Source organism: Populus nigra, chromosome 5, assembly GCF_951802175.1.
Source record: "Populus nigra chromosome 5, ddPopNigr1.1, whole genome shotgun sequence".
NCBI lineage: Eukaryota > Viridiplantae > Streptophyta > Magnoliopsida > Malpighiales > Salicaceae > Populus > Populus nigra.
In genome coordinates, this window is record NC_084856.1 from 15,116,036 (window position 1) to 15,131,024 (window position 14,989).

The 14,989-nt window shown below is 30.5% G+C and overlaps 1 protein-coding gene across 1 annotated transcript; it reads left to right on the top strand.

The window, feature by feature from the left end:
* Positions 1-12,217: 12,217 nt before the first annotated feature.
* On the top strand, positions 12,218-14,676 carry LOC133693247 (protein SHI RELATED SEQUENCE 1-like). The gene is made up of 2 exons (XM_062114426.1): positions 12,218-13,505; positions 14,018-14,676. Exons 1-2 carry the CDS (start codon positions 12,881-12,883, stop codon positions 14,425-14,427), a joined length of 1,035 nt encoding a protein of 344 aa, XP_061970410.1. The 5' UTR covers positions 12,218-12,880; the 3' UTR covers positions 14,428-14,676.
* Positions 14,677-14,989: the final 313 nt, after the last annotated feature.

Below are 14,989 nucleotides of genomic sequence, written 5' to 3' on the forward strand. Positions count from 1 at the left end.
ACATCATCTTTAAAAAGGAAAAATAAATAAATTAAGTAAACATGAATGAATCTTTTAAATTTAGGCTAAGATCTCAAACTTGCAACCCATTATATTCTAAACCTAGGATGAATCAAAAACCTCAATTCCAACCAATTTAATGTTGATTAGCCAAAGTAAATTCAACAAAAAACAACAAATAAAATGACCCGAGAAAACCCAGGTATAATCAAAATCAGTGAAAAACCCCATAAAAAGCAAATAAATAAAAATAACAGAGTTTAGTCTCCAATTGAATCTTAAAAAACATAAACTTTAAGAAAAAAAATAAAATAGGCAAATTCAGGCGAACCTCCTAACCTGAGTTAATTTCAAAAACTAGAAACCCAAGAAATCACATACTCGAACTCGATCAAGAAATTCAATTCCAATTAATCTAATATTAAAAGACGAGATCAGAAAAAATATCAATTTAAAAAATTTATCAAAGAAAAAAAAAGAAAAATAGTAATAAAAGAATGGGGATTAAATTTGACAAGGAAAAAAACTTAGGGAGGATGAATTTTTTTAAAATAAATTTAAAAATCTATCTCAAATAATTTTCCCTCCTTATTTAGGTTCCTTTTTTAACTAGTTTGTATGTCCAAGCTATGTTAATAGGGTTTTTAAACACAAAAAAAAATTAAGTCTTAGGAAATTCCCTGTTATTATTATTAAACCTGAAAATATAGTCTTTTGAATTTTTTTCTATCGAGATAAATTTTTTTATTAACATATCTCTTATTTATTTTAGCAAATGCAATGTCTTTAACTGTAATAATTGTTTATCTTAAAACAAAAATATTTTATGATTTTTAAAGCAAATTATAAAAAATATCAAAATAATATGTTCACATTTTAAGATAATTATTAAAATCATAAATGTAATAAATTCATTTTCAAAATCTATTTAAAGATTTTAAGAATACAAAAAATAATTTGAATCGATTTTTCATAAAAAAATTATTATTAGTATTATTATTTTCATATTAGATACATAATAATTAAAAAAATAATTATTAAAATTCAAATAAAAATTTATAATAATATTTTTTAGAATCATTTCAAAAACTTATAAGAGTATTTAATAAACACGTACGTCCAAGCTGAAAATTAAATGAATTTATAATTATTTTTTGAGTATTGAAGAAGAAAAAAAAGGGTTGGCCTAATACTTGACCTTGAATTATTATTTTTATTAATAAAAAGTAAATGATATATCATTTATTTTTTAATTAAAAAAAAAAAAACACACCAACAATAGATTATCTGCTTAGAAATAAAGTTATTGTCGCTTGAATCAACGACCTCGTGGAACGGACTCGCATGCTAGCCAATTAAACTACGAGGAACACATCTATCCGCCCCTCTGATTCAGAGTCTGTAACACCAGTGTGTAAAGTTTATCCTAGGAGAAGTAGATCTGTGGTACGTGCTTTTTTAATTTTTTTTAGTTTAAAATAATATTTTATATTTTTAAATTATTTTAATATATTAATTTTAAAAAATAAAAATATTATTTTAATTTATTTTCAAATAAAAAACGTTTAAGAAAGCAGGCGTTGCAGAGCAGCCGGCAGCAAACCACCAACCCGGGGGAACAAACACAGGGCTCGAGAAGGAGGCAGAGATATACAATTTTTGGGACTCGCACAAATCATAATTTCATTTTCTCCCTTTTCCATACCACCTTCTTTCTTCAACTCCAAAAGCTCTTCCTTAAAGCGCGTGGCAGAGAGGAGAGAACCTTCACCTGCAGAAATGTCCCAGCCGTTCTGTCAGCTTGTCTACATAAAAAAAGAAAAGAGATAATAGTGATGGCTAGTAGAATGTGAGGTAGAATTCTATGGAGTTCTTTCGGTTTTTAACAAAATAATTATAATAAAATTAATGAAGATCATAATTCAAAAATAAAAGAAAAGCTAATGTATATATACAATTAAATAAATTAAGAATTATATATGTTAATAAATAAAAAAATTATTAATGATAACAAAAAATAAAAATTAAAAAATTAAAAGATAAGTATAGATTAAAATATTTAATCTTGAAAAAAAAACATTTAGATAGTTGTATTTGCTGAATTTATTTATTATTATTTTTTTATTTAGTTAAACAATAATAAAAATAGATACTCACATTAAATTGATTGAGAAATAACTTGTCAAACCAGTGATCCGACCTATAGATTCAATTGAGTTCAATAATTTCTTCTCTTAAATTTATATTTAACTTGAATATATTAAAAGAAATATATAAAAAAGAGACAATAAAGAGCCCGGGTTTGTAAGCCTATGGCTCTGCGCGTCTAGGCCAATGTAATGTAGAGTTGAGGCATATAGGTGGCCTTCAAGCTTAGACTTGCGGGCGTGAGCTTAGTTTTATTTTCATTTTTAAAAGGGGTGAACGACTTGTTTTCCATCCTTAATTTTTTTTTAAAAAAGGAGACACGTCAGCCGCCAAGGTAAACAACATGTTGTCTGCATGTATAAATTCCAGCTACCACTTTGGTGGCTGGAAAATCAGGGCAATGTTTTTTCCTCTAAGAAACCTTAATTTTTATGTCATTCCAACCCAAATTGCCTAAGAAATTAAAGGTAATTGACTTTTAATTAGGATCAAATTGCCTAAAATAAAACTTGTGAGTGTGAACAATAAATCCACAGTATTTTATGAGTGTTTGAACAATGACTATTTATAGAAAAAAAAACTCATACATTTTAGTGTTCTCTATAATAGACAATTTCAATAAATTGAATTTTGCTGATATATATATGAGATGATGTAGTGTATTTTTCACCATCATTCTACCTAGCTAGTTATGTTAAGAATAGTTGACAGTCTTCTAATTCTACAATTGTATAATTAAATGAACTATATAATGCATAAGAAAAAAAACTAAAGGAGTTCATGAAAATATTGTATATGCACTCTATTTTATTGTGGAATCTAATAGTGTTTTTTGTTTTAAATCTCTTTTTCTTATAGGTTTTCTCATGTGTTTTTTTATTGTCATCTTTTTTATTTTTCTTAACTCCTGTAGCTTGAAAAACATGGATGAATGTCCACCACATTTATTTTTTCAATTTTTTCTCTTCTCTCTCCTACCCTTTATTTTTTTTTTTATTTTAGAGAGCACAAACTCATGGTGAATGAAAAAAATACATCAAGCCCTAAGCTCTTTTAGATTAGGGAATAAGAGTTAGGGAAACACTTAATTAATAAAAAAATCAGTGTTTATTGGCCTTTATCTTGAGTTAGAGGTTGATCTTGAGCAATTAAAGCTCAATAGGTCAATTTGTTTCCTATGGCATTGAAAGATTACTTTTGTTTTTTTTATTGGTTGATTTTTTATGTTGAAGAATCTGTTTCTTAATAAGGGATTTTTAGGTCTTTATCATTTTCAATGAATCATCAATTCTTTAGCAGAATGAAATAAATAAAAAAACTAGAAGAAATTAGCTGACAAAATCAAACCCTAACCTTTTCTCTAATTTCTTCACCCATCAGCCTAACATCTGTTAATTAGCAAATAGTTGTCTGCAACTTTTTCAAATTTGAATTTTCGATCTTCAATTTCTAATGTTGTGTGTTTGTCAATCCTGTAGTTGTAAATCACACACACATAATCCTAAATTTTTATTTTTATCATGATTCAATCTATTAGTATTTAGAGCTAAAAGAGAAAGTCACCATAAAAAAGCTCTAATCTTCTTGAAAGTTATGACATAATTTGATAATTATTTAACTATTCTTTTAATAAATTTATTGAATATAATTTTATTCTAAAATTAAAAAAACATAGGTGAAAAAAAAAGATTAAGAGCTATTTAACAAAAAAAAAAACCAAGTGCACCTGGACCTAGAAGGATGACCCCACTTGCATGGCCTAAAAGTCAAGCAAGTGCGCATAGGCCTAAAAAGCCACCACCACATACTTGACTTTTTTTTTTAATTTTTAATGGATAAGTGACATGTTGTTCTCTCTAATTTTTTTTCCAAATATAATGGATGAGACATCATTCGTGGGGCAAATTACACATAATCTTTTAGTTCAAATTTCAATCATCTTTAATGGTCAGAAAGTCGCTAAAAAGGTTAGGATCAAGTTTTGAGACATTAAAAATTAAATTTTAACTTGTTTTAACCTAAAAATATATTTAAAAAAAAGCATCATAAAAATCTCTATATAGCCATTTCCTAGCTTAAAACATCATTTAATTAGTTAAAAAAACCATGAACCAAACCATATCAAAATAAAATCCAGGGTTCCATTCTACATTTTCAGCATATTTGAATGAAAAATCACTTTTATTGAACTTTTCTTTTTAAAACAAACTTTTTAATACCAAATTTTTTTTTTTTTTTGCTGAAATACTGTGAGTCAAACACTTTCTCTTTTCTCATCATTTCTTAATGAATTGTTCTCTTATCTTTCAACATCTATGGACTAAAGCATTTAAAAAATAGAATTTGGTATTGAAACATGAAAACATGAAACAATAAGGACCATATATATATATATATATATATATAAAAGTTGAAACTTCAAGGACCAAATCAAAGTTTTCCCTTTTTATTAGTAAAAATCAAAGGAAATCCTTTTTCATGTTAACACAAGATAAAAAATGGAATTTTGAAACCAAAAACATCTTAACTTGATTTTCAGCCATCCATTTATGGCTAGAATTTGGATGGCAGGCAATGCGTCGTCTACCCTTATTTTATTATAAAAAAATATCATCTGTCTCTTGTAAAAAAAAAAAAAGGTTCAAATACATGGGCGTGGCCTTACAGCCCCAAACTTGCTTGATCTTTTTCTGTTTGGACCAGACACTTAGTATGACCTATTTCGTTTTATCTTTTTGCAATTTAGAAAATTATTTAACATGATAATTCACACACCCTTTAATTTTAACATGGTTTGTAAAATAATATTATAGGTTTTCATTCAAATGTTAATAAATATCTTTTTCAACTATTATATAGATAATATGAAAAAAAATAGTACTAACAAATTGCTCATGAATATATTTTATTGGAATCAATAAATTTATTATTATTATTTATTAACATATATAATTCTTGATTTTTTATTGAATATTATTTTCAGTTTGTAGTTAAATTATTTTTTATGGTAGAAAACATGTTTACAATGCTCACATCTTCGTTTTATTTTTTATTTTTGTGTTGAAACAAAAAATGCTCTATTGCGTAAGGAATCAAACTAGTAGGATATAAAAGAATAAATATATAGATTTATAACATTACAAATCAGATTATCACCAATATTCTTATTCAAAATCTACCCTCAATGATCAAGGTTTGCATTTTTAGAGTCGGTTTGATACCTTAATTTTTTTTTTATTACTCTGTTTAAAAAAGTATTAAAATTTTTCATTGTGATTTTAAAAATTAGATATTAATTGTAAGAATGAAGAGTGATTTTTTTTTAAAATAATTTAAAAGTATATTAGTTTTCACTTTAAAAAATATGGGAAGTGTTTTTTAAGATGAAAAGCTACGCATTTTATTTTTAAAAAATATTAAATTTAAATATTGGAAATTAACTAAATTCAATTGTTTTTGTATTATACATAATAATTAAATAATGTTTAATTACATAGTTAATAACCTTGAATAATTTAAACTAATTAATCTCATTTATTTTATTTTGAATATATTAGATCCCATCTCGTATGGATCTTAATTAAATTATTTAGTAATCTGCTTACTAAAAATATTATGCAATATTTTGATTGTTGTTTTTTTATACTTGTTAAGTTTTTTTATTTATTATATTTGTTAATTGAGGATTTAATTAGATTGTTTAGAGCAATGAATATAAAGAATAATTAAAGTAGGTGATGTAGGCAGAAGCACAACAAGACAATAGCAAGCACATAAAAACAAAAGATGAATTCAAAGAACCATAAACTCTTATTTTGTTTCCGAAATAGAGACATGACCAAGTCTGCGAGGCTTACAATGCCTTTTATTACCTAGAAAAACTGACTTAGACTAAAAAACAAAATCAAGATCCTAACACATATAAAAAAAATTAATATAAAAACTGAAAATTAACAATAATTCAAAAAACAACTAGGAAAATTAACAAAATTAATCCAAACAACAACTTTTGAATGATCTAACAGTCTACTGAGCGATGCAATGGTTTTTAATAAGAAAATAGCCTATAAAATCTCTTGTAAAAACTTGAGTCTGATCTAATAATTTTAAGTCATTATCTTGATCTAATGTGTTCAACTTTTTGTTAACCTAATAAACTTGTAACATTGATATATAAAAACATATGATAGACTTTTAACATATATGATCTATTTAGAACCCACAATCCCTGCAAGCTTTACTACATCAACATGTTGATTAAGTAATAAAATGGTGAAATATATTTATTTGAAAACATTACTATAAACATCATAAAGTTCGCTATAGCGTGTCAACATTTTGTATACCATTTTTTCATAAATATATTTTATATCTTATTGGTTAATTATATAATTAATTTCAATTTATATTTTATATCTTAATTACATTTATTGTCATTAGCTGCCGATATAAAAATGTTAAAAATATCATACATTTGCCATTTAACATGTGTTATAATTTTTTTTCTCTCATTTTACCGTTTTAACTGGAATTGTCATGTCAACCCAATTTGCCGAAGTCAGCTGCAAATTCAACGAATTTCTTTTGAAAATGTGCTGAACCTCTCTCTATTTAAAGATATCTCTTGCCGCCTTCTGTAGTCATGCAGTGTACCATCAGCATGCACAAATCTGCAGGTTCAGCTATCAACATGAATTGGCCAACCGCTGAGAAGCAAATTGAACAAACCACACTCAAGTTTCCATTGAGAATAGCAACAGGCGCGATGACAACTTTCTTATATCCCACGCCCGAAAAGTCTTATCCTGATTCCCCGTGGCAAAAACACGTCCATATGGGCGCCATGCTGATGCAAAAGAGTAATGTAGGTGACTTCCTCAGTGGAAACAGTGCAACAAAATTGACATGATTCTATATGATTTAAGAATGGCAACAATATATGGTGTCTCAATTGATACCTAGAATTACAAAAATCCAGTCTAGAGAAACCATTGCCAAACCCTTAAATGTATCACATAGAAGGCAGGGATAATTGCTTCCAAATTGCCATCTTCAGAAACTTGTACTGCGATTTACACATTGCAAGATGATACAGCTAATGAACTTGCCGGACGATTTTCCTCTGGCCATGTTGCAGAGCCCTCAGGCAAAGAGAAAGAGAAAAATCCGTGGTTTAGAGAGAGATTATCAGGGGAAGAAAATGGTAATTTGCATTGTGAACTCTCAGCCAACTCGGATAGCAGCAACACGCTTTTTTCACTACAATGCCCATGTCGAACCAATCTGCTTCCCCTTCCCAGGACATTATGAGAAGTTGGATTTGGCTCGGTGTATTTTAGTAAACGGTGGAGAAAGAGTTGAATGCAATGCCTAGTTTAGGAAATTGTCATTATGTCTGTATTTGTATTGTTCGATAAAATGTAAGAGAGAGGAGTTGTTATCCAATTACAAGGATATTGTGATGGTTATTAATATACAAGGATATTTTGATCTTTTTATTTTTCTATAAATCTATGTCGATTGAAGATCGAAAATGTTAAATGTAATTTATGAAAACTAATAAGCAAAATATTCCAACACTCAAGCTAGGGACATTTTTAATAATTTTTCTTTTCTTTTTTCTTGTTAGAAGTTATTATAATTTACTTTGATCATTGTGGTTTCAAGAATTTCCAACACATTATTTCAAGTGAAAGTTACTTAAATTTAAAATTTATACAAGTTCATCTTTATTTTGTACTTAATATTTATTTAATTAATTAGAATGAGGATTATTTGATTTAAGCTCCTGATTTTAATACCTTATTAAACAATTATCTCAACATAAAAATTTAAATGATTAAATGAGATTATAAAAAATAAATTATATTATTAAGTTGTTAGAGAACCAATCCCACACTGAATAATTAAAGAAAAAACAATGACATAAATGATTGAGAATAATTAAAAGCATATTTTATGTCTACTTCATTTTTTTTCTCTAGTCATTAGATCAATTGAGCTGTTTTCGATGATTGAAATATAAAAGTATAAAAAAACTTCGATTCCAACTATTTTTTCATTAAAAAGCATAAAATAAAAATCTCATAAACCTCTTTATTTTTATTTTTAATAACAAAACACATTGCTGAAAATTAAATTTAGAGTCAAATCAACTGAAAAACAAACTTGAAAAAACTTGAATAACTCGAGATCAGAAAAACATATATACAAATTGAGTTTTAAATTCATTAATATGAACAACTTATTTAAAACTTAATTATAAGAGATTTTATGTCTAAAACAAGTTAAAAAAAAAAAACACTTGTATTATTAAAACATAATAATTTTTGGTCTATCTATGGATACTCAAGCGTGGAACAAGTGATGCATCCTGCTATCGGCACTCCTACGGTTACTAATGACATTCCCACAAACTTTTTATAACTTGCGAACTAATAAAGTCGTCCTTGTTTTCATATATAATGTCAATATCATCCTTTACAAATAACTCAATACTTGATGATAATTATTCGAGTTGACTCTTTAAACTTGAAAAGCAAGAAAACCGAGCATTGAATCACTAGAACAGGAGCTATTTGTTAAACTCAATGCTACTTTATCTAATACTCACAACATTTTGTGACAAATTTATACCTTACCTCATATTCAACAACATATACGTTTTTAGAATAAAGTAAAATGCATAATTAGAAAAATATTGTGCATTGGAAGAATGCAAGTATATAACAATTAAAAAATAACTTCTCTCAAGTATTCCTCGTGCTTGAATCAAACCGTCATCATCCATCACCTAAAGAAATTATCGGAGAAGGGGAGATATGATCGCAGTTCCAAGGAAGAAAAGGGCTCGTACTTAACATATTTTTTGGAGCATCGACCAGAAGATCATCCTAAACACATTTTTTTTTGTTGGATTCGAGAAAACTTCATTTCTAAAAAGTACATTTTGTGGGTTCAGATAAGAGAATAAAACTCCGGCTGTTTCAAACTTTTACAAGAGGTGCATGTTCTGACTTGAATTCAAGACCTGCTGTGCAGATTTTAAACCCTTTACCACGCTTATTAGAGTCCTGAACATACACACATTCATAATGAAACTGGAAACATATGGAGCTAGCGTACGTAATGGTGCTCAAAGCCTCAACGAGTGTGCTTTTTAGCATTCCTATTTTCATATAAAATGTCGATTTTACTAAGAAGAGCAAGTATTAAACTATAGGGTCTAGAAATAGTTTGCCTAATCAGAGGGAGTGAGCTCCCATCAGGATAGGACTAGATAGCGACAAGCTCTCTAAATGAAGTTAGGGTTATGGTTTTGGAGACAACATTGTTCAATCTTTAAAATTCCCAGAAGCATACAAGTTTTGTATTTTCGTTTTTTTTCTTTAAAGAAGAAGAAATATAAAACTAAACCAAACGATTCCTTAACTAATATGCTTGATGATCAGAACATCCATGGAAACAAAGAACCAAAATCTTCCATAATAATTAATTACCTGATTAACAACTTGAATTTCTCATGTTCATCGAGCAGAATAATGTGGACAAAATGCTTGCTTTACCTCTATTCTCACTCGTGATTTTGTTTTAAATGGTTATGTTATAACTTGATCTTGGGGCAAAGGCTCATACCGAAAGCAATTCACTTTAGAACACGTGATTAAGATTTTATAAAGAGAAAAAAGAAAAGTAGGCAATAACATGGAGATTGAATAAAGAACTGCGAGCGTCCCTTGACCTCCAAAAGAATTTGGCTCTAACATTGAGGGAATTTTCGAGATCAAACCAACACAGAAAATAATAAATTTTCGAGTTGGGAAGAGATTTTGTGGCAAGAGAGGCCAGTTAATACAGATTCTTAGATCAGAAGAAAGTGGGTCCTACAGAGCAGATTGTAGGCCCCACTCGATGTGATAGGCTTACGTACGTGTGGACAAATATGTCAATGGCTACTTCTTCCTAGCTAGTTCCCTTCTCAAATAATGGCGAGGTGGTATTTGCACTGTTTTTTTTCAAAAACAATATTTTGCAATTGGTATAATTGTTTTACTTGTAAAAATTATTAAGTTTTAACCGGTTCTTTTTAACTAAAACAATTTACAACGCTTGCAAAAAAAATATTTTTTTATATCATTCAATTTGATATAATAATTCAAACTTGAAAATTCTCAATCCAATTTCTTATTTAACATGGATTTTAAATTAAATTGTGTAAAAATTTTCTTGATATGATCTTATCTATTAAGTAAATCCAAAGAAAAAAATCATATGAAAAAAAAAAAAACAAATCAAGTTAACTTTAGTTAAATTGTTAAACTCACTGTCCAGGTTACGAACTACACTAAATTGAATTAATTTTTTTTACATGATAAAAAATAAATAAAAAAACAATTTACCATTAATCTAATACTTGAAAACAAAATTTAATAAAAACCCCACAATAAAAGAAATAATTGGAAAAAAAACCGAAAGATAAAAAGGCCAAACACCACCCTCCCCTCAAGGAAAAAAAAAGAGTTATGGTCGTGTTATAACAAAGAAAAAACACGTGAGCTTGAAAAATACACATGCACTTGTATTTGACCTGAAAAATGCACATGCACTTGTATTTTTTTTAAAATAAAAATTTATAAACAACATCCTATTTATCTAAAAATAACTAATATTGTTACTTCAAACCTGCGCTAACCAATTTGAATATATTATTTAAAATAATTAAAAAATATATTAATTTGATTTACTGTTTATATAAACAGTTGAATTAACCCTATATGTTTTATTGTTCTTGTTAATTTTTTTTAAGAAAAATTAAAAATTTATTTTTTTAATCTTGATTTAATATACTATTTAAAACATAATAAATCCGTTTAATAATCATCTGAAAACATAAATCCAGAACACGATGCCAAATCTCGAAGTTATAATTACTCATATTTGATTGTTATATGATAGGAGAGATCATGAAGCGGTGTAATTTTAGTCGAGGAAATCCATCGTTGAGAATGATGCGTATCCGCCACGAACTTTTTCCAACAGAGAATGCTGCCATACATGGACATGAGAAGACAGGAGGGGTCCTTGAATGAGTTAGTCAACTCCCATTTGTTCTTTAGTACCTTAGCAAGTGCACATTATTTAAGAAACCCTACAAAACAACAAGGTCCAAAAATCGAACTTGTTGATACCATATGGTAGTTTTATAGCCTTGATAATCTTTTAATATACTTGACATTGAATCAAATCAGAAAAGAAAAATTGAAAAGGTACGAGTAGGTGGCGCCGTGTCCCCCTGGACTGCAGCCACAAGACATGCAACACATGATTATTGTTTCTCAGAATTCATGAATGCTGCTGCTGCTGCTGCTCTTTTTTTCACTGCCCAAATCTCTCTGCATCAACAAACTGATCATGAACAACACCGCTCTTCTGCTATGGATAATTGCATGGTCTTATCCTCTTCAAGTGGTGGCTGGGATTATAATTAAGTTGTTTTATTATAATTAAGTCTGTGTTTTTATCAGGATTTCATGCACACGTCATTTTCATAGTGGGTGGATTGTACAAGATCCTAGTCAAGAATAACTTAATAATAAAGGAAGAAGAAGAAGAAGAAGAAGAAGAAGAAGAAGATGGCATGGTCTTCGTTTTACAACAGAAGAGAAGAACATCAACTTACAAGCTTGCCCTCAACAAGACACACTGCATGGAACAATGGACTAGAGAATATATATTATTATGCTTTACAGCTAAACCTTCAAGTAATTTAAGACTTTATTATGGATATTGTACATATGGACATAAATTAAGGGGAAAGGTGAATAGACGCCAGAAAGGGATGAAATCAATTATAATTAGGGTAATTAGTGAAAAAATAGGAGATAATAAAAATTAACCAATAAAATAAAGGGGAAAAAAGTTGCGGGTTTTCCGGTACAAAGGGCGAAAGATGCAAAAGCCGCTGGCTGACACGTGTCATAACTTTAACCGTTGGATTAGCACGAGGATTGATCATGCCATTTTGAGAGAGGGAGGGAGGGACAATGAAGAGACTGATCAGTTCGTTTAGTTTTAGAGGCGCACAAAAATAAAACAAGAACAAGAGAATCACTGTTCAGCGAAAGCTAAAGAGGGAACATCAGAGAGGTGGGCAGTGAGAGAGTTAAATTGGGCTGGGAGAGGAGAGGAGAGAGAGAGAGAGAGCATGACGGCGTTTGCAGAGGCAGCATCAGCTGTAATTCTGTGTCGTAAAATTAAATGATCAGGAAAAGGAATTGAAGGCGCGATTAACGCTTTCTTTTTTTTCTCTTACACCCCCTTCAACCAAAAAAGTGCCAAAACAAATCCAACAAAAGCCAAAACTAATCAAGAAACTACTTACTGCTTGTTGACACAGTTATTTAGAGAAACAAGATAGCTAGAGTAAGTGAGTATGTGAGGGAGAGAGAGAGAGAGGAAAGAGAGACATTTTTCACATACACAGGACACAAGAAAACAAGGAACAAGAATTCAAAGATCGAGTACTACGACCACTCTTACACTCTTCGGCACCTCTCTCTCTCTCTCTCTCTCCCCCCCTCTCAATTCAAAACCCAAAATTCTGGAGAATTCAAGGAGTGCCCTTTTGATGTTTGTTGGGATGTAAGCTAAAGACAAAGAAATAGAGTGGGGTTTTCTTGATTATGGATTTTCTCTCACAATTGAGTTCTGGGTCAGGATTAGAGGAGGAGAAATGGCTGGCTTGTTCTCATTAGGAAGAGATAGTAGTAGTAGTGGTAATAACCAAGAACAACAACAGAACAATAACAACAGCAACCCACCAACTGAAATTCCACAAGAAAACTGGTTTTGCTACAGAAGTGAAGACAATTCTTACAAGGGTTTTGAGCCATGGCAGCAACACCACCACCACCAAGAACTTCTTCACCAAAGACACCAAAATCCACAGCAAGATCTCTACTCATCAGCTGTTGGTTTAGGTGTAGGACCCAGTAGAGCTTCAATCAACATCTCTGATGAATCCTCATCAAGATCAGCAGCAGCAGCAGCTTTCATGATGATGAGGCCTGTTGGTTCTGGAGTGGGAGGTAGCATAAGTTGCCAAGATTGTGGCAACCAAGCAAAGAAAGATTGTGTACACATGAGGTGTAGGACTTGTTGTAAGAGTAGAGGATTTGAGTGTCAAACCCATGTGAAAAGCACTTGGGTTCCAGCCTCTAAACGCCGTGAAAGACAGCATCAATTAACTATTTTCCAGCAGCAGCAACTGCAAATTCGCGGAGAGAATCCTAAACGACAGAGAGAAAATCCAAGCCCTTCTTCTCTTGCTTGCACTCACTTGGCTAATAACATGTCAGGTAAAGACGATATCTATATACACTATGTTTATGCAATGTCTCTTTTCCTTTACTTTCCCTTCCTGTCTTTCAAGTGAAACGAGTCACTCACAATTCTAAAGATTCACTCTTTGGAAGAATTCAGAGACACACACGCCCTTACAGAGAATCTTGAGAGAGTGAGAGAGAGAGATAGAGAGGCCATATCGATTGCTTGTGTAATGAAAATGGGCCTCCATGATAAACCCCATCAGCTGTTTTTTAACTTTTCCTTGTATGAATACTGTTGGTAAGTAATCCTGACGAGTAGATTCACAGGGAAGAAACTATTTTTCCTCTTTCTGTGTGTTGATTGATATCTGCGTATATAATATATATGAGCATGTGTTTGTTCTTTCTTGCTTTTGCGTGCCATTTCATATACATAAAATATAATTTTATAAAAATCCCATTTTTTTTAATCTCAGTACTTATTTAATCAAAATCTAATGTAATCTATTTTAATGGGTTCTTTGTGGCTTTCTTTGGTTTAGGGTTAGAACTTGGGAATTTCCCAGCAGAAGTGAGCTCTCCGGCATTATTTCGTTGTGTTAGAGTGAGTGGCATTGATGAAAGCGAGGAGATGTTAGCTTATCAAACTGCCGTAAACATTGGAGGGCATGTGTTTAAAGGAGTTCTTTATGATCATGGCCCCGAAAGCAACTACTTGGCACCTGGTGAGACATCTTCTGGTGGTGGTGGTGGTGGTGGTGGTGGAGTACAGCCACTCAATTTAATCGCAGCTGGCACAGCCACAACATCTGCCACAATTTCAGCTACTGGTGGTGGTGGTGTAACGGTGGCGTCTACTACAGCTTCATTTCTTGATCCTTCCTCTTTATATCCCGCTCCACTTAACACTTTCATGGCTGGTACGCAATTCTTTCCGAATCCAAGATCATGAAAACACACAACGTCATTCTCGTCTTCTCTCTCTCTTTTATATTAGCGAGCTCTTTTTTTCCATGTACTTTTGGCCAAAAAAAATATTTGATGATGATAAAATGTAGTAAGAAGAGAAGTAAATTTGACACATCCATTCAAGTAGGAGTTAAGGAAAAAAAGAAAAAAGGAAGAATGAGGACTGATGAGAGGCAATGCTTAACATGTTCTTGTTTTTGTGCAAATTTCAATGCTAAGTTATTATTCTTCTTCTTTTTCTCTCTCTCACATTCTTCCTTTCTTTTATGCGGAAGATATCTAAAGTTTCTTTCTCGTGTTAGGACAAGAAAGGAAAGCAAGTAAAGAGGCAGTGTATTAATGTAGTGATGGCATGTTTCTTGTTTTCTTGTTTGTTTGTGTTATATATTATGTTTTGTCATCTGGGTTTGATTCCATTCCGTTAGTTTTGGACTCGAACTTGACTTTTTCCCTGTTTACCCGTAAGTTTGCCGGTTTGAAATTGAATCGAAAATTGGGTTTCGTCTTTGTTTGGACCGAACAGAAAGACCAAACCAATTTCATTC

Coding starts and splice junctions, on each gene's coding strand:
- LOC133693247 (XM_062114426.1), top strand. CDS start 12,881: ATGGCTGGCTTGTTCTCATTAGGAAGAGATAGTAGTAGTAGTGGTAAT. Junction 13,506..14,017: donor CTTGGCTAATAACATGTCAG/GTAAAGACGATA, acceptor TCTTTGGTTTAG/GGTTAGAACTTGGGAATTTC.